We start from the raw sequence: 21,641 nt of genomic DNA on the forward strand, positions 1-21,641 counted from the left end.
GCTTTTTCTAAACAGAACATGCTAGGCAGACCCCCTTTCAACCTCAGCATATAGTTGTCAAAGGGCTGGCAACTCCGCAACACCTCCTGTGCCACACCATAATCATCTTAGAACAGTTCAGATAAAGTTACCATAAACATACCACTTCCTCGCTGGTACAACATTGCATTATGTCATTTCCTGGCCAGAGATGCTGTCAAAAAAGTAATTGATTAGGGTGAACAATGGTTTAACACAGAGAGGAACAAAAAATGAAAGTTTTGTGGCACACACTACCAAACTCAAAACTTGACAGACTACTGACATCTTTAGCAACATCCAACTGATTTTTACTTCCAAACTCGCCAACACAATTATTCTACCTAGCAATTAACATACCTCTGAAAACCACGGATAATGGCTCGATGGAAATCCGAAAATTATTCTGAATGGGCACCCACAGTGAGGAAGTGCTACTGTGGAAGTTAGTGCTAGAATATGCTCCGCAAAGGCTGATAACTTAATAGTATACATCTCGATTACCGGTGAGTAGTTTACCTGCCTCTTGATCCCCCAAGATTACATGTTTCAGTATTCAACCCAATGTTCTCATTTGAACCACAATTGGTTAAACAACTCCCCATAAATACTTTTATTTGGTGCTCCACCTCCGATATCTGACTTGCATATTTTTTTTATAACACCCTACACTAACTGTACACCCCGCCCCTTTTTGTTGGACGCTGATACTTTGCACTTCTTAGTTACACTATAACTTTGTTTTAGCCATGGTCCTCTTACCAACCCTAACATCCACCCATATAGCTTCTGTACTATGCCACTATAGCTTTCGCCTCTCTGTTTGTTGTGTTTGTACAAATAGGGATTTCTAAGTTTTGTTCAATTAATATTAAAGACAAAGAGGCACAGAACAAATGCAACTGTGTTTAATTTCTGTAGCAAAATAGGAAAATTAATTTGATGAAACAATGATGTTGCACAATAAGGTACAGCTGCATCAAACCCCCAGCATCCTTATTGTTGCTCTCTGTGGTTCCGGATAAAATTAATGCTTGTTCTGGTATTCTGTGCCTTTCTTACTACATTATTTATATATAATCCTTGCTCTGGTAGATATCTGCATTATCTAAAAATGGGACCCTTTTCATAAGGGCTTTCTACATTTCTCATTAGCCTTCACCTCGTAACAGCCCTAGTGTACCCTAGCTTCCTTTTTAGGTTTCGCCTAAATCAGCGAATGCACTGTCTATTGTGAGACAATTTGTTAGCTTACAGTGAGTTTATAGACTATCCATTACTTATCATTGGCTGGCTTCACTGTTGCTCTCATTTGTTTGCTTCTAATTCGTTTGTATGTGTGTGGGCTTCACTGCCTCTTCTTGGGTTTGTTCCTCACTGGGAGCTTGGAACCATTACCCGTGTCCTTCCCCTGCTCCGTTTTCAATTATACTTTTGACTTTTTAGGGCTCGCCCCTTTTCTATTTCGCAGAAATAGAAAACAGGGGTGAGCCCTTATGTCGCTGATCTGCTTCTTTCCCCAAAGGCTCTATTCAGGCAGCTGATTGGCTCTCTTTAAGCCGGATTCCCGACAGTTCACGAGAAATAGAATCACGTGACAAGCTCCTCGTGGACGAGCTTGATTGATCCTTCCCCCTGCCAGCAGCATTTGGCACATCAAAGGCTTCGCTGCCACATCCACAATTGAAGCTATGATCAAAGGCTTCCGCTGCCCCACCCCCCGTCGTCACTTATTCAGGGCCGCAGGCCCTGCCTCGCTTCCCGGCTCTGCTGTAACCACATGCTACTGGATGCCCGTCACTTATTCAGGGCCGCAGGCCCTGCCTCGCTTCCCGGCTCTCCTGTAACCACAGTGCGCACTAATGAAATGCACCTCGAGAGTCACAGTTAGTTCTTTGTCCTCCATTTGCTTCAAGCACCTAAATAAAGTATTTCTTGTTCAAAAACGGCTAATATGAACAAATGCCACTCAGCCATGCAACGCCAATCTCACCCACGCAGCTCTACTCGCCCACGCAGCGCCACACTCACCCATGAAGCGCTACTCACCCATGCAGCTTCACTCTCACCCACGCAACCCCACTCAGCCACGCAACGCCACTCATTCACAAAACGCCACTCACACAACCCAACTCATACAGCGCAACTCTCACCACGCAGCACAATTCTCACCTACGCAGCGCAAATCACACCCACGCAACGCCACGCAACGCCACTCAGCCACGCAACGCCACTCAGCCACGCAACGCCAATCTCACCCACGCAGCTCTACTCACCCAAGCAGTGCCACCCAGCCATGCAGTACCACTCTTAACCACAAGCATGTCTGTGTACTCCCTCCAGCTGGACCCCAGCATATCCGTGTAATCTTTAACAATTACACACACATGCAAATTTGCAACCCCACTCACCCACGCAACGCCACTCAGCCACGCAACGCTACTCATTCACAAAACGCCACTCACTCACGCAATGCAACTCATACAGCGCAACTCTCACCGACGCAGCACAATTCTCACCTACGCAGCGCAAATCACACCCACGTAAGTCCAATCACCCACGCAACGCCACTCAGCTACGCAACGTCAATCTCACCCACGCTGCTCTACTCACCCACGCAGCGCCACACTCACCCATGAAGCGCTACTCACCCATGCAACTTCACTCTCACCCACGCAACGCCACGCAACGCCACTCAGCCACGCAACGCCACTCAGCCACGCAACGCCACTCAGCCACGCAACGCCACTCAGCCACGCAGTGCCACTCTTAACCACAAGCATGTCTGTGTTCTCCCTCCAGCTGCACCCCAGCATATCCGTGTACTCTTAATCACACACACATGCAGATTTGCAACCCCACTCACCGACGCAACGCCACTCACCCATGCAACGCCACTCACCCATGCAACGCCACTCACCCATGCAACGCCACTCACCCATGCAACGCCACTCACCCATGAACGCCACTCATTCACAAAACTCCACTCACTCGTGCAACGCAACTCATACAGCGCAACTCTCACCCACGCAGCCCAGTTCTCACCTACGCAGCGCAAATCACACCCACGCAACGCCACTCACCCACGCAATGCCACTCATCCATGCAACGCCAATCTCACCCACGCAGCTCTACTAGGCATGGGCGAATTTTGCGAATCTCGCGTTCGCGAATTTTGCGGATTTGCGAACTCGCAATCCGCAAAATCCACAAATTCTCGCGAATTTGCGGATTTTTTTTTGTGTTCGCGCGGGTTTCTGCCAGGTCGCGAGGGTTTTTGTACAATTTCGCAAACGCGAACTTACCTGTCGGGTCGCAAGTTTTGCGAACTTGTTGTTTCTACGTATCCAGCCTGTTTGGGACACTCTTCTTCATCACTGCCACCCTCTGTCACCACATGCCACCCTCTGGCTCACCCATGCCACCCTCTGTTTCATCACAGCACCCTCTGGTTGTCCAGTGTACATTATTGTGGCAAAGCAAAGCACACCTTCCCTGCCTCAAGTGACCTGAATTAATTTGGGGCTGTTTAATGTGTCACAGAATATTTTTTTAGCTGGCACCTGCTTCCTTAGTGCTTCCTGATTAGTGATCTTTTGCACTTGCTAAGTGCTTTCATTGTTGCAAAATTAGTTACAACACCTGCCCTGCCCCAACTGACAATAATGAATTAGGGGCTGATTAATGTGTCACTGGATCTGAACTTCCAGCCTGGCTCCTGCTTGTCTCCCTTAGCTGTAATTCAGGACCTTTGTGGCATATGTGTAACTATTCTGAGGGTCAGAGCAGGGTCACATAATAGTTGCAAGTAGGCAACTGAACTCTGGAGGGGCCCCTCAGGAAGCACTACAGGAAATGGCTACTAATGATGAGCTTGAACTTTTGAACCTGGTAAGTAGTTTCAGTTTTGCTAAGATCGTATTTCTGCAATTTAGCGCTTATTCGCGGGGCGCGAAGTTGAACTGGGAAGCCGCGAACATTGCGAGCAAGCCATAAAATCCGCTGCTCGCGGATTTTGCGGGAAATTCGCGAATCTCGCGGATTGCGAATTTACCGAAAATCCGCAAAATCCACGAGCGGAACGGATTTTCCGCCCATACTTAAGCTCTACTCACCCACGCAGCGCCACACTCACCCACGCAACGCCACACTCACCCACGCAACGCCACTCATCCACGCCACTCAGCCACGCAATGCCACTCATTCACAAAACACCACTCACTCAGGCAATGCAACTCATACAGCGCAACTCTCACCCATGCAGCCCAATTCTCACCTACGCAGCGCAAATCACACCCACGCAAGTCCACTCACCCACGCAAGCCCACTCAGCCACGCAACGCCAATCTCACCCACGCAGCTCTACTCAGCCACGCAGCGCCACACTCACCCATGAAGCGCTACTCACCCATGCAGCTTCACTCACCCACGCAGCTTCACTCTCACCCACGCAACGCCACTTTTTATTATTGCTCGCAATTTTGGCATTTAAGATGTGAGAGCATGCCACCCACCCCTCCCTCTCTGCATGTGTTCTCCTCCTTTTGTCAAATTAATTCGCATAGTTGTGCTTTAGTGAGCCCACAGTAGTAGAGCACACGACGTGAAGAAATGGCGTAAATGTCAATGCAGTACAGATTTACACCACCCACTTGTGGGATTTAAAAATATAATAGCAGAGTTGGCAAGCAACCTCTATTTTTACAGGCCCTGCTGCAGTCGTATCATGTCACACTTCACGACCATCTGTCTGACTCGCAGACTTTCTCCCCCCAGCATTCTCTGGCGTCACACTTTCTCGTTTCACACACTACCCACAGCCACAGCCACATCCCTACTCTGACGCACAAAACCTTCACAGTGTGTTCTTAATATTCTTTAAAAAAAAAAAATTAGACCTACTCACTATGTCCTCTTAACCACTGAACATTTGTAACAAACAAACACAAAATAAATCTACAATTGTGTGGTCCATCATGTTTTTTTTCTTCAAAGGGAGGCCTGGGGGAGTGTGTTGACAAAACCACAGCAGGAGACTGGAGTGTTTTCAGTTCAGCCATTCAGATTCTTATCTGTTGGCGGGTATCCCCTGTGAGATGCAAACATCAGCTGCAAATGTGTGGGTGGGACATCATGTTTTTAAGGGAGGGATGGGGCAGTCGGTCACGAAACCACACCAGGATACCGGCGTGCTTAATGTTGAGCTATAAAGATTCTTATCTCTTGCCGGACATACCCTGTGAATTGCAAATAGGAACTCAATGACAAGAAACAACGGAACTTCCACAGTCACATCAGACGTTGTAAATGTTGTTTCCCGACTTGGTCTTTGCTGTTTACGTACTTGCATCAAAATCTAAGAGGAAAGTTTCATTATTTTGGTACATTTGATGTACTGCGCGCAAAGACACTTACCACACCTTAAAACACATCCCCCCCGATTCACATTCACACGCTGTGAAAATTTCCTTCCTTAATCCCATTTCTTATTAGATTTTTACGTAATTTTTCAAAAGGTCGTCTTTTCTTGACCATTATTCAACTTAAATGTTATTTTCCTTCAATTCAATGATATTTTTAAAATTATTTCTGACCCCCCCCCCCTTAACTCGGTCTCTCATTTTTTTCATCTCTCAATACAGACGCCAACTCCCATCACGCTCTGCTCCCTCTAACGTGACTCTCGTGCACAACTCACATACACACGTACGTGCCCTTATCACACCAGCAAGTCCCCACAGTCACCCACGCAGCGCCACTCTAACGTATGCCTCGCAACTCACACCCACGCAACACCCAGCCAGTTAACGCAAATCACCCACGCAACGCCACTCGCCCATGCAACGCCACTCACCCACGCAACTTCAATCTCACCCACGCAACGCAAATATCACCCACGCAGCTCCACTCAGACACGCAGCTCCACTCAACCACTCAGCATCACTCTCACTCACGCACCGCTACTTTGAGGCACGCAGCTCTACTCTCACACACGCAGCGCAAATCTCACCCATGCAGCGCAACTCACTCACACCTATAGCATTTGTAATGCAACATGTTTTGTATGTACGTGATGTACAGGAGGAAAAACTCAAGCAACCCCATGTGGGTGACTAGGAACCAACTGGCTACAAAAGGCCTGAGAGAACACATGGCAGAGGTACACACAACTGGATAAAAAAGTCAGAGACTTATAGTTAAGCAGCCTCGAGTTTCAAGTCTAATGAACGCGTGGCGTTCAGCTCTGTGCTTAATGAATGCGTGGTGCTGACGCCAGTAAGATGCCCAATTTTTAGTGTATTTATTTTTTACAATGACAGCACGAATAGCTTGTAAGGTATTACCTTACAATAATACAGAGGTGTTTGGCAGCGTCCAAACAGCAGCCTCCTGCTTCGCGCCTAATGAACGCATGGCCTTTAATATATCCCAAGAAAATAAATGTTAAAACACTTGTTACATATGGCACTGTAGAATCACGTATTTTAATGCAGAAAGAATAGAACAAAAATCTGAAAGCATGGCGCCAATAAGACGGCTGCTCACGGATGACCACCATGGTAGTGGACAAATAACAATAACCTTACGTATTAATAATGCACGAGCAGCTTTGGTTTCTTCGAGACTCTAAAAGTATCCGATTGCAGGCGAGGAGCCCTTAACGCCGGGGGCCCGGAGCCCCTCCGGGTTCTCATAATAATCAGCCACGGATCAAAGCAGCCCCTGGGCGGGAAACGAAGAGAACCCCCCGCGTGGAGACCTCCAAGCGCCTTTCATTTCAAGCAATGCCTGCTGCAGTGGTGGGCCCGTTGCGAACAGCATGGCGGAATTATTAATTCAATTCAATGGTGTGGCCAACAGGGGAGGGGCAGGGAGGGAAGGGCAGGGGGGACGAAGGGGGCAAGGGTAAATATGGACATGGAGAGGGTCGGATGAGGGAAAGAAGAGAGGATATTGAAGGCAGGGACGAATGACGAGTTTAGAAGAGAGAGGAAACGAGAAGGGAGGGCTGAAGTGCGGGGGAGGAGGAAGGGGATGAAAGGATGCTGAAAGGCGGAGTAGGAGAGGTTACGAAAAGAATGAAGGAAAAGAGGTCAAGCAAAGGAATGAAGCAACTGAAGAAGGAAGAATGTAAGAATGGCAAAAGGGATGTGTAAGAGAGAAAGAAGGGAGAGAAGAAAGTCACGAGATTTACGAGAAGGAAAAAAGAAGGAAAGAGGTAGGTAGGGAGGGATGGATGGAGAATCGATTGCAGGCAAGGAGCCCTTAACGCAGGGGGCCCGGAGCCCCTCCGGGTTCTCATAATAATCCGCCACGGATCAAAGATGCGCCTGGGCGGGAAACTAAGAGAACCCCCCGCGTTGAGACCTCCAAGCGCCTTTCATTTCAAGCAATGCCTGCTGCAGGGGTGGGCCCATTGCGAACAGCATGGCGGAATTAATTCAATTCAATGGTGTGGCCAACAGTGGAGTGGAGGGGAGGGGCGGGGAGGGGCAGGGAGGGAAGGGGAGGAGGGCGAAGCGGGCAAGGGTAAATATGGACATGGAGGGGGTCGGATGAGGGAAAGAAGAGAGGATATTAAAGGCAGGGACGAATGACGAGTTTAGAAGAGAGAGGAAACGAGAAGGGAGGGCTGAAGTGAGGGGGAGGAGGAAGGGGATGAAAGGACGCTGAAAGGCGGAGTAGGAGGAGAGGTTACAAAAAGAATGAAGGAAAAGAGGTACAGCAAAGGCATGAAGCAACTGAAGGACGGAGGGAAGGCAGAGAAGGGGAGGGGGGAGGAGAAATACAACACGGCGGACAGGGGAGGGGGCGGAGCGGGTAAAAAAAAAAGACGGAGGTAAGGCAGAGAAAGGGAGGAGAAATGCGACACGGCGGGCAGGGGAGGGGGCCGAGCGGGGATGAGGGTGTGAAGCAGCAGGGGCCTTTGAAGTGAAGCTAAGCTTCACTTCAAAGGTATGGGAGGAGTGCTGCTGGGGAACAGATGGCGATTTGATGATGTGCACGCGCATTTTAGGTCAATGCGCTTGCGCATTGACCTAAAAGCGCACGGGGACAGCATCAAATCGCCAGTCAATCGCCAGTCTAGGTAAAGCTAATTTAAGCCCCTATAGTCTCGCTCTGCTCAATGCGAATGCGCATTGAGAGGCGAGACCTAAAAAGTAATAAACAATATCACAATACGTTCAAGTAATATACTTCAACATAAATTAAGGTATTCGAAAAACTAAGGAAAAGAAGCTGCCCTGTATACTCGCAAACCGGATATGGTTTCAGTGAACAGTAACCACTTCTAAACTATGAAAAGGCAGGAAACGCGCGAACGAAGCGCACAGCAATAAGTGCAAGTTTTTTCAGCCTTCGGTGTACTGTTCAGAGATAGCTAAAAAAAAAATGTGCATTTACTGCCATCTTTAATAGGAAGCAATGTGTGCTCAAGTCCAAACAGATGCCCACAAGGTTACTAATAAAGAAAATAAAAATTCATAGCGCAAAAACGGGCATTTGCCACAGATGATGAGAGCCTATCTTAAACAACTGACCTGTCTCCACAGCAGAACTTTTCAGTAAAAAAATTAATAGGAATACAGAGTAATTAATCCTCCTACGGGAAACTGTAATTTTGACTACTGACAAATTGACCTGAGGGTATCACAATGCTTTACATGAGCACCAATTGCATTACTGACGGAAACATTAATTTAAAGCACGGGGAGAATAAGTAATTTCACCAGATACGAACCTGCTTCCACAACTTCAAAATCCAACACTATGTCCGTTAAGCCACATCCTCTTCCGACTTGGAACACTTTGAGTGTGTCCTTTGAAACAGTAACATACAGCGGGAATCGTACATTACCGCACCTTAAATCCACTGTAACTCCCTGGTTTTTTTGCCTATTACAAATAAGACAAATCGCCAGAATTTAGGTGGTAATATGTCTCTGAAAGAAGAAATGGGAAGAAGTCGGTAGTTACCGGTGGCATCTAAATCTCAGTAATGGGGCTAAGTCCACTACCACACAAACAAGGTTTTAAAATACTTGACTAGAGACAGCATATCACATACAGACCGATTTAGACAACTTTCACCCTTCAAGACAAGCCTCACAAAAAGTGGGGTAAAGATACGACAAGTGGATGGGCAAATTTAACAAGAACCTTCATGCACATGCAAAGATCTCTGTGATAAAAAAGGTCATTGTTTAGTTCTTAAGACAGGTGAAAGACAATAAATACACCGCTAGTTAAGTTTCACTTCTTTGACACAGCTGTCTAAGAGCAACACCTTGAGTCCAATAATAAACGGTCTAATCCAAAGAGAAATGATTATGAACAATACACTTTCAACTAATCATCAGTCACAAGATGGATCAACTTGTACATTTTTAGGAAAGCTGGTTATAGACAGTGAACATTAACATGCAAAGGTACACGGAACAAAGCTTACTTAACAAGGGCCAGAAAATTTATAACTGGCTTTTAACAATAATTTTCTAGAAAGTGCAAAAGTAAAAATACAGTTAGACTGCATAAAAAAACACTGTCTTCACTACACCATCTCAGAAATACCGCCATCAGTAAGGATAAAAATAGACTGTTACACAAATAATTACATACCCTAAATAAAAAATATCACGAACATTATTACATACAATTACAAAATGACATAGTTTGTAAAAAAAAAAATAATAAACACATTAAATCACAGTACATCCTCTTAATACATAAATACATAAATATACTCTAACGAAATAGCCCTTCTAAGTGCTAAAAACAGTTCATGTACGTAAAATAACGAACACCAGCTAAAAAAGCATTAAATTAGAGTTGTCGCTAACATATACATTATATATCAATGATAAAAACACTTAATTAAATTTAATTTAAATAAATAACTGAAAATAATTACAATCGCTTACAAAATGTCACTATATAAATACACTCATAATCATTAATTAATTTATACATACTATCAATACTACATTAAATTAGATTAAAAAAACACTTAGAAATAAACTCTTACCTGTCAAACGACGCAGCAACAGCACACGAACAAGAACACGCCTTCCGCGCCCCACGATTCTCGATCTTCTGGGGAATTCCACCGTTGACGTATGCAAATCGTAACGCTACGTCAAAAACGTAGCGCTCCGATTGGTTAAAAATAAACTTCAATCAAAACTAATCAGTGACAATAGGAAAAAAGAAAAAATAACTAGAACGCTGACCTACTAAACGTAGGTAGCGTCAAGGTGACGCATTGCGTCCGCCATTTACAAAAAAAAATGTATTCCATTTAATACGGGAGTCAACAGACACAAAACACACACATAACACAACACATATTAAAAAACACACACACATTTAAATTCCATATAAACATACACATAAGGCAGGGCAATTCAAAAGGGAAGCTCAATCACATTTTATTTAATACAACACATATTAAAAAACACACACACATTTAAATTACATATAAACATACACATAAAGCATGGCCAATTCAAAAGGGAAGCTCAAGCACTTATACTTTAATTCTGATTTAATACATTAAAACTATTAAAAATAAAATTTAAGCACTATACAAGAGAGATAGATCAGTAATTATATCTTTATTTTAATTAATTAATGTACAGAAAATTTAAACAATTTGACCAAAACAACACACACGTTTTGGGTCTGCCAACAAATATCAAAGATTAACTCACGATACCATGATCCAAAGTATTTAAATATACCCACTATGGAACATCTGCTCCCTGCATTCATGCTATTGCTATACCTTTAGGTGACGGACAGACAATCACATGAAAAATAACCTGTCATGTACAATTCTACATTCTACCTGCACATCATTCTAATTTTTCAAACAACTACAGCTTGTGAACATACTTTCAACACACAACACAGCATATACTCCAAGACCATGACCCCTAGTAGCAATGATACCTTCTACAACTCACACTCACACCCCATCACCTCACAACTCACAGTACTGCACGCCTTACTCTGCAGCACGCTTCACACTGGTGCACGCCACACACTGGTGCACGCCACACACTGGTGCACGCCATACACTGCTGCACAACACACACAGATGCACACCACACACTGCTGAACGCCATCCATCCATCCATTTATCACGCTACATCCATCCATCCCTCACACAACATACATCCTTCCCCCACACAACATACATCCTTCCCCACACTCCATCCATCCATCCCAATACATCCATCCATCCATCCACCCCAACCCATCCATCCATACACCCCCCAAACCATCCTTCCATCCATCCCCCCACTCCATTCATCCCTCCCCGCACCAAAATGATCCCTACAACGCACCACACTCCATTCCTACCATGTACAAAACTCCATCACTCACCCACCCCACACTCCATCCCTCCCCCGCACCTCACTCCATCCCTCACCCACACCACACTCCATCCATCCCCGCACCACACTCCATCCCTCACACGGCCCACACTACATCCCTCATCCACACTCCATCCCTCGCCCACACTCCATCTCTCGCCATCTTACCCTGCCTCTATCTCTCACACTTACTCTATTTGTCGCACTCCCTCTATCTATCTTACGCATCCCTCTATCTATCTATCACCCTCACTATCCATCACATCACCACAGCATCACTCTGGAGCACCACAACATAAATATGCGCTAACAGATCATCACTGAACGCCACAGCATCACTCGGCACACTCACAACATCATTCTAAGACAACAAACCATCAATATGTGCAACAATTCAACAACAACATATTAAAGTATGTTCTCTCAATTTTCATAATTTTAATAAAAAATTCAATTTTTTTTAATCTTTCACTTCTGTTCTTGTATTTTCATCACTATAAAAAACAATAAACGTAATCATCCCAAAATTTTTTTGATAAAGTTTACGCTATTGCCATTATATATTACAAATTCATGACTTTAACTATTAAATATTGGGAAAAAAAATTCATTTTAATATTAATACATCAAAGTCATGTAAAGACAACACATTTTGCATTACAAATGCTATAGGTGTCACATTTCCACTAATTAACACTATTAGCATTGTAAATGCCAAAGGTAGAATTTTCCACAAGTTAAAATAAAAAAAAACGTTTACATTTACAGTAATAATCCCTCAAACTTTACTAATGCGAGCCCTATTGCATTGCAAATGCTTGTTGTTTAAGCACTCCACAAGAGTGCACGTGTTTTCCTCATGCCTGCCTCGTGTACATCTCCACCTCATCAGTGTTTGCTACATGTGCGCATCCCCGCTACCCTTGTGTGCTTATTCCTCCCTGTAGGAAAATGCCCCTTCTTAACATAGTCACCCCCACTTTTTGTCTGGTATGTGATTCAATTTTGACAGAAGTGCACTGGGTTCCTGCTATTCAGGCCTGAAGAGCCAGATCTCTTTTCCTAAAACTGTACAATTGTTCCCCGTTTGGCAAGAGTTTTAGCATCCCTGTAAGTCCCTAGTAAATGGTACCTTAGGTACCTAGGGCATGGGGTACTACAGAGGGTCCCTAAGGACTGCAGCATGTATTGTACCACCCTAAGGGACCTCTCAGAACACTTTTGCAAACTGCCATGTTACGTGACATGGTGCAGAGAAAAGTGAAGACATGACATAGGACACCTCCTGTGTGCCCTATGGCAGCGTTCAGTATGCTACATGTGTGGTCATAGCTGCATTAGAAGGTATCCCCCTGTGATATCTAAGTCGATTCTTAGATATTGCAAGTAACCAGGGAACCCATTTGAAATACACATGCTGGGCACTTGTAAAAACGAGTTCCCCAGCTGCATGATTGTTTAACTGAAACTAGATTTTCCCCAACAGTAACTGGCAAAACATTATATTTGAAGTTCCGCTATGGCATTCTTGAGATAGGGTCCCTTACATCCATGTGGAATGCTGGCAGGAGCTCTGACCCTAATGGCCTTTGTACAGCGTGCACCATGACAGCAAAAAAAGTATAAGCCATATCTTGTCATGTTGCCCTTCATACAAAAAGTAGAGAAACAATTGGATTCACCCACTCTGTAACCATCTAGCCACAAGGAGGCACAATGATGCCTTAAGGGTACTAAACAGTGGTACATCTATTCGCACAGTGCCAACCATAAGTAATTACCTATTTCTAGTAGGGCTTATAAGGAAAGAAAAAGGCTCAAAACTTTAGACCTTGCTGAGCTGGCCGATTAGTAAAGCACGCTGGGCTAAATCAAACATATCTGTTCCCCATTCCGATCAATTAAGAAAAGAACAAACTGCATAGTTATTTATGGAAACATGTGCTAGGTACTGATGCACTTTCTTTAATTCACAATATATATGAGTTTCTGTGTCCATTTTATTGTAATCATCTATAACCGCCCTGCAGGAAAAACAGGGCTCGAAAAATCCACTCGCATTGTGGATCAAGATTTATTCAGGACAAGCTATTTTTAGGAACTACTCACCTTTTTGGATGAGCTGAAAATCCTCTAACTTCAGGGAAGACTAACTGACTTTGTACCTCTGTCTCTGAAAGCAGAGCTAATGTGACAAGATAACAGGGTTTAAAGGCATCTTTATTGTTCACAAAGTGAAAGAGCAACAAAAATTCCATTAACTCTTATTTGGTCACATTTGCTGGCTTTCAGAGACAGGTCAAAAGTCAGCTTATCTTATTACATTTATTTTTCTTTCTGTGACTTAAGTTAGAGAATTTTGTAAAGCGAACTGTGACAATTGAACTGTGCAAAGCATGTTAAATGAAAGGCTGTAAGATGTCGGAGTTTTTTCTAACACTACACTGAAATACCTAAGTGAACTGTTCATAATTTCAAATAAATCTAATTAGTTATGAAGACCCATTTTTGCAATTCTGTGGTGAAAAAATATTTTTATAGGATCAAAACATATTAGAACACTTTACTTGGTGATGTGCAAATGTTAAATATTTTTGCTGAAACCCAATTTCCCAAAATTGTTTATGTGCCTTTATAAGTAAAAGTACATGTTAGCGGGAACGTTTTGTGACCATTTCAATGGAAAATATGCTATCTGTAAATGACAAAATGTACTACCACATCATGCTGTGGTAATATATTTATGAAAAGTGAATTTTAAATATGAACTTGGAATTATTACTGCTCCTGCCCAAATTACAATGCTATTAGGCAAGCCAGGAATTAATGTGTACCCTATATATGGGCTAGATTCTTGTTATACATCGAGCAAATAGTTTAGTAAATAAAGAGTTTTTTTGTACAGCAGAAATAGTGAGCTTGCATATTTGAAGGTGCTTCCTTATGTGCTAAAGACAAAATATTTGCCTAGAATCGCACTATTTGAGACCCGTTTGCGGGTCAAGTACGTTGCAGTTAGGTCGTATAGATTATTAAAGTTACTAGACCTGCAGGTCTAGTAATGTTTTAATGATTTTTCGAGCCCTGAAAATGGCCATTAAATAATAAACTTGTTTTATAGCATTGCATAGCATTATTGCACTAGATAGTTTTTATAAGCTTTTATTTTAAGTTTTATCTGATTTTAAGGTATGTGCAATATAACTTATTTCCATCCATTGGAAATATGGTCGTAGAATGTATATAAATTGCTATAAACGTTATGATGCACGTTGCACTTTCTTCTTGGATTTAGAGCATAAGTTTACCCTTCAAATGTGGGTTTATTTTATAAAAAAATGTTTTATTTTGTGGATATTATTATGGAATAAAACCCTTTTGAAATGAACATTTAACCCACTGAAACTAGAGATGTTTTGTACCAAACATCTTGCATGAATATACCCACACAGATTCCCCCTGAAAACCTACTGACTACTAGTGTGCTGGCTTACTGTTGTAAAACAGTCTGACACCGCAAACAGGTTTCTGACCCCCTGCAGGTGAGAGACCGTGCTCTCTAGAGGGCAGAAATATGCCTGCTACAGATGGAGGTGTTGTCTCCTCCTCCAAGCAGGATGGTTAAGTAATCAGCATATCAAGGCAGAAGGCTTCAAAGGCCTCTACTGCCTTTGATATATGACCCAAGGCATCCCCAGACAAGGGAAATGCCAACCCCTCCAGGGCTCATTTGGCACCAGGACAGGTGAGAAAATAAGCTAGTCAGAAGGCTTGTTCTTACCCAAAGGTGGGCTACCTGATGTGAACATGAAATTTCGAATTCCACAATCTTAGTTGTGGCTGAATTAGCTTCTCTGGTTCAGGGTTATGGCCTCTTCCCACAAGAAGTGGTCATATACAGGGTGTAGACACCCGAAAGGAAAGTAGCCCATTGGTTACTGCCTGTCACTTCCCTTAACGCCCCTAAATTGAGTATTTAAGAGACACCCCTGATACCAGTAACTCCAATTTGATAGATCTAGAAGACGAGGACCAAGAAAAGCCGCAAGAAAAACGAGAACCGAAGACTAGCTATGCACTTTTGGCCCCAAACCCTGCCTGCACCAGTCTTGACAATCATTACCAGTGATCCAGTGCCCCTAAAGAAATTCTATCTCAAACTACACTACTCACTACCTAATACTCACCACTATATATAAACTCTTACAAGGCCCATAGAAACCGAGACAGAAAATTGGGCAACTGAATCATGTGGTTTAATTAATCAAACTGACTTATATATTATATACACTTTATAGACAACTGCAGTAACAACTTTAACCATGGTAAAATAACAGTAACATTCAATTAAGCCACTTTGGCCAATGAATCAACTGATGGTAACGACTCTAAGAACTGACAAAACCAGCTTGTCATTTCAAAATCTATTTTATTAAATTTAGAGCAAAAGCATTTTTATTAGAATTATTTTTTTATTCAGCAATTATTAAACATTGGCACATTAGTCTGGCATTTCAAAATTGCTCAAAATGCATGAATCAAAGCAAATATTTTCATCTCCTAATTCCCTATGTTAAGCTCTCTACCCTGAAAAGGAAAAGACATTTAAGATGAAATCTCTTATGTGCGCCAAGAAATCGGACAGCACTTCGCCCTCAGGAACAAGACAGCCCAGTTCCTCTCAAGGGGCCAAGTTTGTATACCTTTCTAACTCACTAATCTAAACTAAATGTAATTTTTCAGAGTCTTTCAGCAACCCCATTGGTTGACAGCTGTCGGACCACATTAGGTCATTCATTTTTTACCAAGTCCGGGGCACATCATAAGCCCCTTTTGTTCATGGTTTCACCATCCGTCCAGCTTCCTCAGAAGTGCAACATTATATAACAGTTCTTTGCTGCTTCCTCAGCTTGGCAGAAATCATAGCATCCTGTCCTTGGAAATGTCCATCAGAGCTCGACTTTGCTTGTCTTTGCACAGTTACATTTTTCTTTCGATGAACACATTAACGTGGCAGAACTTTTCCACTTTATTTTTCTCTGTGCTCAGCTCTTTCACGACAGGATTTCAATCACTCTCCAAAAGGACTTGGCCTCAAGCCTTTATCACGGGCTAGTATTCAAACAAACACAAAACAATAATTAATTCAGGTAATGAAAGTCATTCTGTTACCCACCCACCATTGCTAATCTTAACCCATTAGTTTATGTTACCTAGCGGAAAGCACAAAGAAAGCAGCGTTATTAATCTACCATTCTTCATAAAGTCCAGCAGGATTCTCCATATGCCTGAAAAAGATAAAAAGACACGACAAAGACGAAAGCACATATAAAATAAGCACATGCCATTAATTAAACAGCCGCATTAATGTTGACAAAGACAATAGGACAAACAAAACAAAGTTAGTTAATTATTTTAAAACATACTTGCAGATACAACATAAAGCACATAATATTAATCCCGCGTGTGTATGCAATTTTACTCTAGGTTGGTTTAGTAATACAAATCATGCAAAAACCTATTAATATGATTAATCAAATTATGGAAGATTAACTTCACGAGCCAGAATAAAATCATTTCTGAAACTCGCTCCATTACCAGCGAATTCTCCTTTGGCTGTGCACCTTCCAAGAACCCCTGGAGACTACCAGCACTTTGCAAATTCCCAGCAATCTTCCTTGTAGTGGAGGAGCTACTCTCCTGCAGCCCGCAGGCACTGAAGACGCAAAGTCTGGTTCACCGAGTTGCAGCCCCCCAGGCCAGCCTGACCCAGCAGCCCCTCAGGAAGAGGCACCTCTACTCCTGAATGTGAGATCTGTCCCCACTCCTCTCCTCCCACTGGGCGAGAGGACACCAGAACAGACCGCAGCCGCGCAGGACCAATACCCGGGGTATTGGACCCTTTGTGGCAAACATAGACAGTGAGAATCTAGCCCAGACTCCAACAACGCCGAGACCGAGCAGCCGTCTAGGGACGTTCACACCACAGAGACCCACCTCCAGAGTTGCTCAGCTGTCCTGATTTTGCACCCTCAACCGGCAAGAACGTCACCTGCAAGGTCCTAGGAGACACAGAGGCCAGCTGAGCTTTACACTCTGCACCTGAGCATCCCAACCCGGGTACCGACTAACTGGCTGTGCCCCCTTGTTCCTAGGATCCTTGTGACCAGTGGCCCTTGTTGGGAGCCCCTGGACTAGTCCGCAAGACTCCCCTCTGCAGCCTGTTTATTGGTGTCCCTCCCTCTTTCCACCGTCGTAGCGCTCACAGCTACCAACTCGACCAACACCTCTTCACCCGTGCGCCCCAGGGCAGGTAACGAGTGACTGCTGCTGGTGATACTTTGTACCATGGCCCCCTACGATCTTATGTCCCGAAGGAGATGTTCAGAAAATGACCGTAAATAACTGTATACAACATATGCCTTTTATCCCATAGGAAGGCATTTCTGTGTAAATACTCATTTAAGTGAACTGGTTACTAACCTGTGGAATTCAATATTAAAAAGTACTAACCTAACCATCAACTTTTCAGTATCAAAATGAATGTAAAAACAAAAACAGAACTTATATTGAAGAAAAAAACCCAGAACTTATTTATCTGAATTGGTCTCCGATTTATTCTTGAGTGTGTCTTATTTATTGCCTCCTTGAGTACACCAATTGCTTAGCACTACCCTCTGATAAGCCTTAACTGCTCGCCCACACTACCACAAATGAGAGCATTTAGTGTTATCATTTTTGCCTCTGTAATCCAATAAGGTTGCCTGGATTCTTTAAGCAGTGTACATAATGTTTGTGCACTATATAAAGAGCCAGCTTCCTACATTCCCTTGTATTGCTTTTGTACCCCTGTGTCCACTATATAAAGTGCCAGCTTCCTACACTCCCCTGAATTTTCACCTATCTGCTTCTCCCTTCAATGTTGTGCGCACTTTCGTTTGTACCCCACAAGTTCCTCTCTCTCTGTTCCTTCCACTTGGTTTCTTTCTCACGCTCTGCTTGTTGCCTCCCCTTGTTGGTTCGGCCACCCTGTTCTGTTGCTTCCACGCTCTTGGTGTTGGCCCCACTCCCTTGCTTGCCCCTCTCTATGTTGCTTTAAAACCATGGGGACTACCGATTTTTTAAATCAATCCAACTAGGATCATGAAACATGAAAAAAGCACCAGTCACTTTGTAGGCACACACACTCTTGTTGCCCGAGCTACAAAATGATGCTACCTGCTTCTTACAGCTTTTATTTTAAAAAAAGTTTTAAATGCCATACAGCCAATCGTAGAAGATGCTGTACAGAATGGCTAGCTCCTTTGGCAAAGCCAACAGGTCCCAAAGGCGAGACCTATTGACTTTGCCTTTGCTTATTCCCCTTGTAACTTCTTTCTTTAGGGAAGAGACACAAGCAGCCCATGCTGTAGTTCCCTCTCCTACCATTTACTTTTTCCTGAGATCTTGTGTTTCTCTGCAGTACAACTATTAAAATTACAATAGTTTCAGGAAGACCCTGGCCTTCAATGACAATTACAGACACACGTCTCTTAATCTCAGGATGCTTGTAAATCCTGGGTGGCAGCAGCTCCACATGGGACTGGGACTTTGGGTGAGGATAGTAGTTGTGCGAGCCTGGTGCCCCGACTCACTGGACATGGGGCACCAGGCATTTGGCTCTTTCCTTCAGTTTCTGAGGGCAGATACTCTAATATTTTTCCCTCTTGGTTGCTGACTTCGCCCTCGATGGTGACCTGCTTCTTACTAGAATGTCTGCCGCATGGGCATCGCACCCTCTTACTGTCTAATTGCGCATGCTCCATTGCAGTTCCTCGCATCCACATAAAGATCTGTGGTCCTACGAAAACTCTAAAATGTATGGCAGCTGCTAGCCTTAAGAATATGCAAAGTAAGGTGCTTCCCCAGGAAGTGAGACTGCAGTCAGAAAATATCACAGAAGCCTCTTCTTGAAGAGACCTTAGACTATCACAATTGGGGGAGGAAAACTTTAATTGAGAAAATTTGGGAGATGGAAAGGAAGTCTCTGTGTGCTAAAAGAAGAGTTACATTGAGAAAGAGGATGAACGCGTATAGTATTAAGTATGAGGGATGGAAAATGGGTTTCAGCGTTTGTGGTGGGAGTTAGAGTTGTTTTTATCTTCTGATGAAGTTTGGGTTTATTCTCCAGTCTCTGCAGGTGGGGGAACCTTCGGAGATTGAGCCCCCGAAGGTTGGTAGAGTAATTTCCGTTCGGGTGGATCCTTTCTCACTGAGAACAGGGCTCCCTACATTGAGGTCTGCCATGTCGGGGCCAGGGAGTAAGCGGGCGGCTGGAGATAGTGGCTCTGGCCCCTCCGAGAAGAAAGCCAACCGTGAAGAGAAGACCACCACAACACTGATCGAGCCTATCCGATTAGGAGGCATTTCTTCCACGGTAAGTGTGACTCTGTGTATTGGGATAATGTGTTTCAGGTGGCTTGTAGGCATCTGGTGGGGGTTGTCATGTAAAGGAGCATCAGTAGAATCATTTGTCCGAAAAAGTGTATGATGAGCACTTGCTATGGAATATGGAAAATTTAGTTGTTCGAAAAGATGAAAAAAGTGTTTGGAAAATCGCAGCTAGGTTAAGAGTGTTATTTCAGTAACTAATTTCCTCTACTTCCACTTGTATGCGGCGTCTCAGGGCTGTGCATAATATATTCGCTTTGGTTAAGTGCACACATTCTGCATATTTCCATCAACAGGAAAGCCAGTATTATAAAGGCATAAACGTACCTTACTGTGGCATACCATAAAGCATATTATATAGGTTTACAATGAGGTCTAAGTCAAATGTCCAAAGATAAGATAAATACATTTCTTGATTAAATTCACACATCAGTAAGGTGGGACAACAAGCACTAGGAAGTTAAACAACTTGTATGCTCAGACATTTATCCATGTGACTATAATGAAAAATGAATCATGGCACATATATTCTTAAGTACCAATGCTCACAATACCAATAACATAACAGTAAGAGGAGTCACATTACTGTGGTCGACGTTTCAGTCCCTTAATTAAATGTACAGTGGTTCACTAAAAAGACATTTCAGAACAATAATAGCAGATAACTAGATACATCCAAATTCTATGTAGGACAGAAAGAAACGACTAAAAAAACAAGACTTAAAATTGCTAACAGCAAGGGTCATTAGGAGTGCCAGGTACCCCACGATAACATAACGTGCATAATACGCTCTTCCTCTGACTTTTTATGAAACTTGTTGATGTTATAGTACAGAAATCCTACTGTTGAATGCCTGATGCAGAAGGACATACATGCCTGGTCATCTTATCCTACAGAATTTTGGGGGTCATCTTGCTTTGAGAAGATAAAATAGGGCATAGCATGTTGAGATCAGTGCATATCGCATTTTCTTGTATTTGCCGAACATGTCCCCCTTTAAATACCAGCATGTTTGACCTGCCAAAATTTAATGAGGATGTAGACTTTATGACATCTGTTAATTACCAGGTGCAATTGCACATGCCTGCACCTGCTTTTCTATGTTGGCTCTGGACTGCTTATTGCTGTACATGGGTCTCGGTTACCAGTTCAACAGAGAAACTATACCCTTCAGAATGTCAATGTACTGCTCTTTCAGTGGTACTGGTTGCTTCCTGGTGAGCTGGAATTAGAACCAGAACCTTTTTATGTGCTAACTGGTGACCCATGTATGAGAAGGTTCCAGATGGGGCACTTTCAGACAGTGTGTGGGCCTTATGCCAAGAGTATAGCATCCAGGTGAAATTGTTCCAAGTGACATATGAGTCCGCTGATTGAGGTCCTGGACCTTAAGCTACCCTCTATGGCAATCAAGACAGATGTCTTGACAGAGGTGCTTCAACAAGGATTTGCCCCCTCCGAACCTCTTCTCCCCTTTAATGAAGACCTCACCGATGTCCTGCGTGGGTTCTGGGCCAAGCCCTGCAGAGGTTCGCCTTTGCACAGAACAATTACCTGCCGCCATCACCCCACTCCTTGGGACCCAGCTTCCCTCGCACAGCATCCTACCCTGGAGAGTCTGGTTTCCAGGCCTCCACATCCAAAATGAATCCTGGTGCATTCCCTACGACACCACTAGAAAGAGAATCCAAGAGACTGAACACCTTTGGCTAGAGGATGTTCTTTTCTTCCAGTCTTGCACATTGGTTGGTGAACACTCTTTTGGGCCGATACACCCACACAGTTTGGGATTCGATTGTGCAAGTGCTGCC

At 43.6% G+C, this 21,641-nt stretch overlaps 1 protein-coding gene across 2 annotated transcripts in view; it reads left to right on the forward strand.

Moving 5' to 3' along the window:
* The window catches only part of RNF40 (ring finger protein 40), a 244,231-nt gene that overhangs the window by 1,737 nt on the left and 220,853 nt on the right, over positions 1-21,641 (forward strand). For both annotated transcript variants that reach the window (XM_086931679.1, XM_086931680.1), the window contains exon 2: positions 19,570-19,815. In XM_086931679.1, the coding sequence (XP_086787805.1) occupies positions 19,684-19,815 (132 nt within the window). In that variant the 5' untranslated portion in view covers positions 19,570-19,683. The remainder of the gene's footprint in view (positions 1-19,569; positions 19,816-21,641) is intronic.

The sequence above is a fragment of the Lissotriton vulgaris genome, chromosome 7 (genome assembly GCF_964263255.1).
Source record: "Lissotriton vulgaris chromosome 7, aLisVul1.2, whole genome shotgun sequence".
Lineage (NCBI taxonomy): Eukaryota > Metazoa > Chordata > Amphibia > Caudata > Salamandridae > Lissotriton > Lissotriton vulgaris.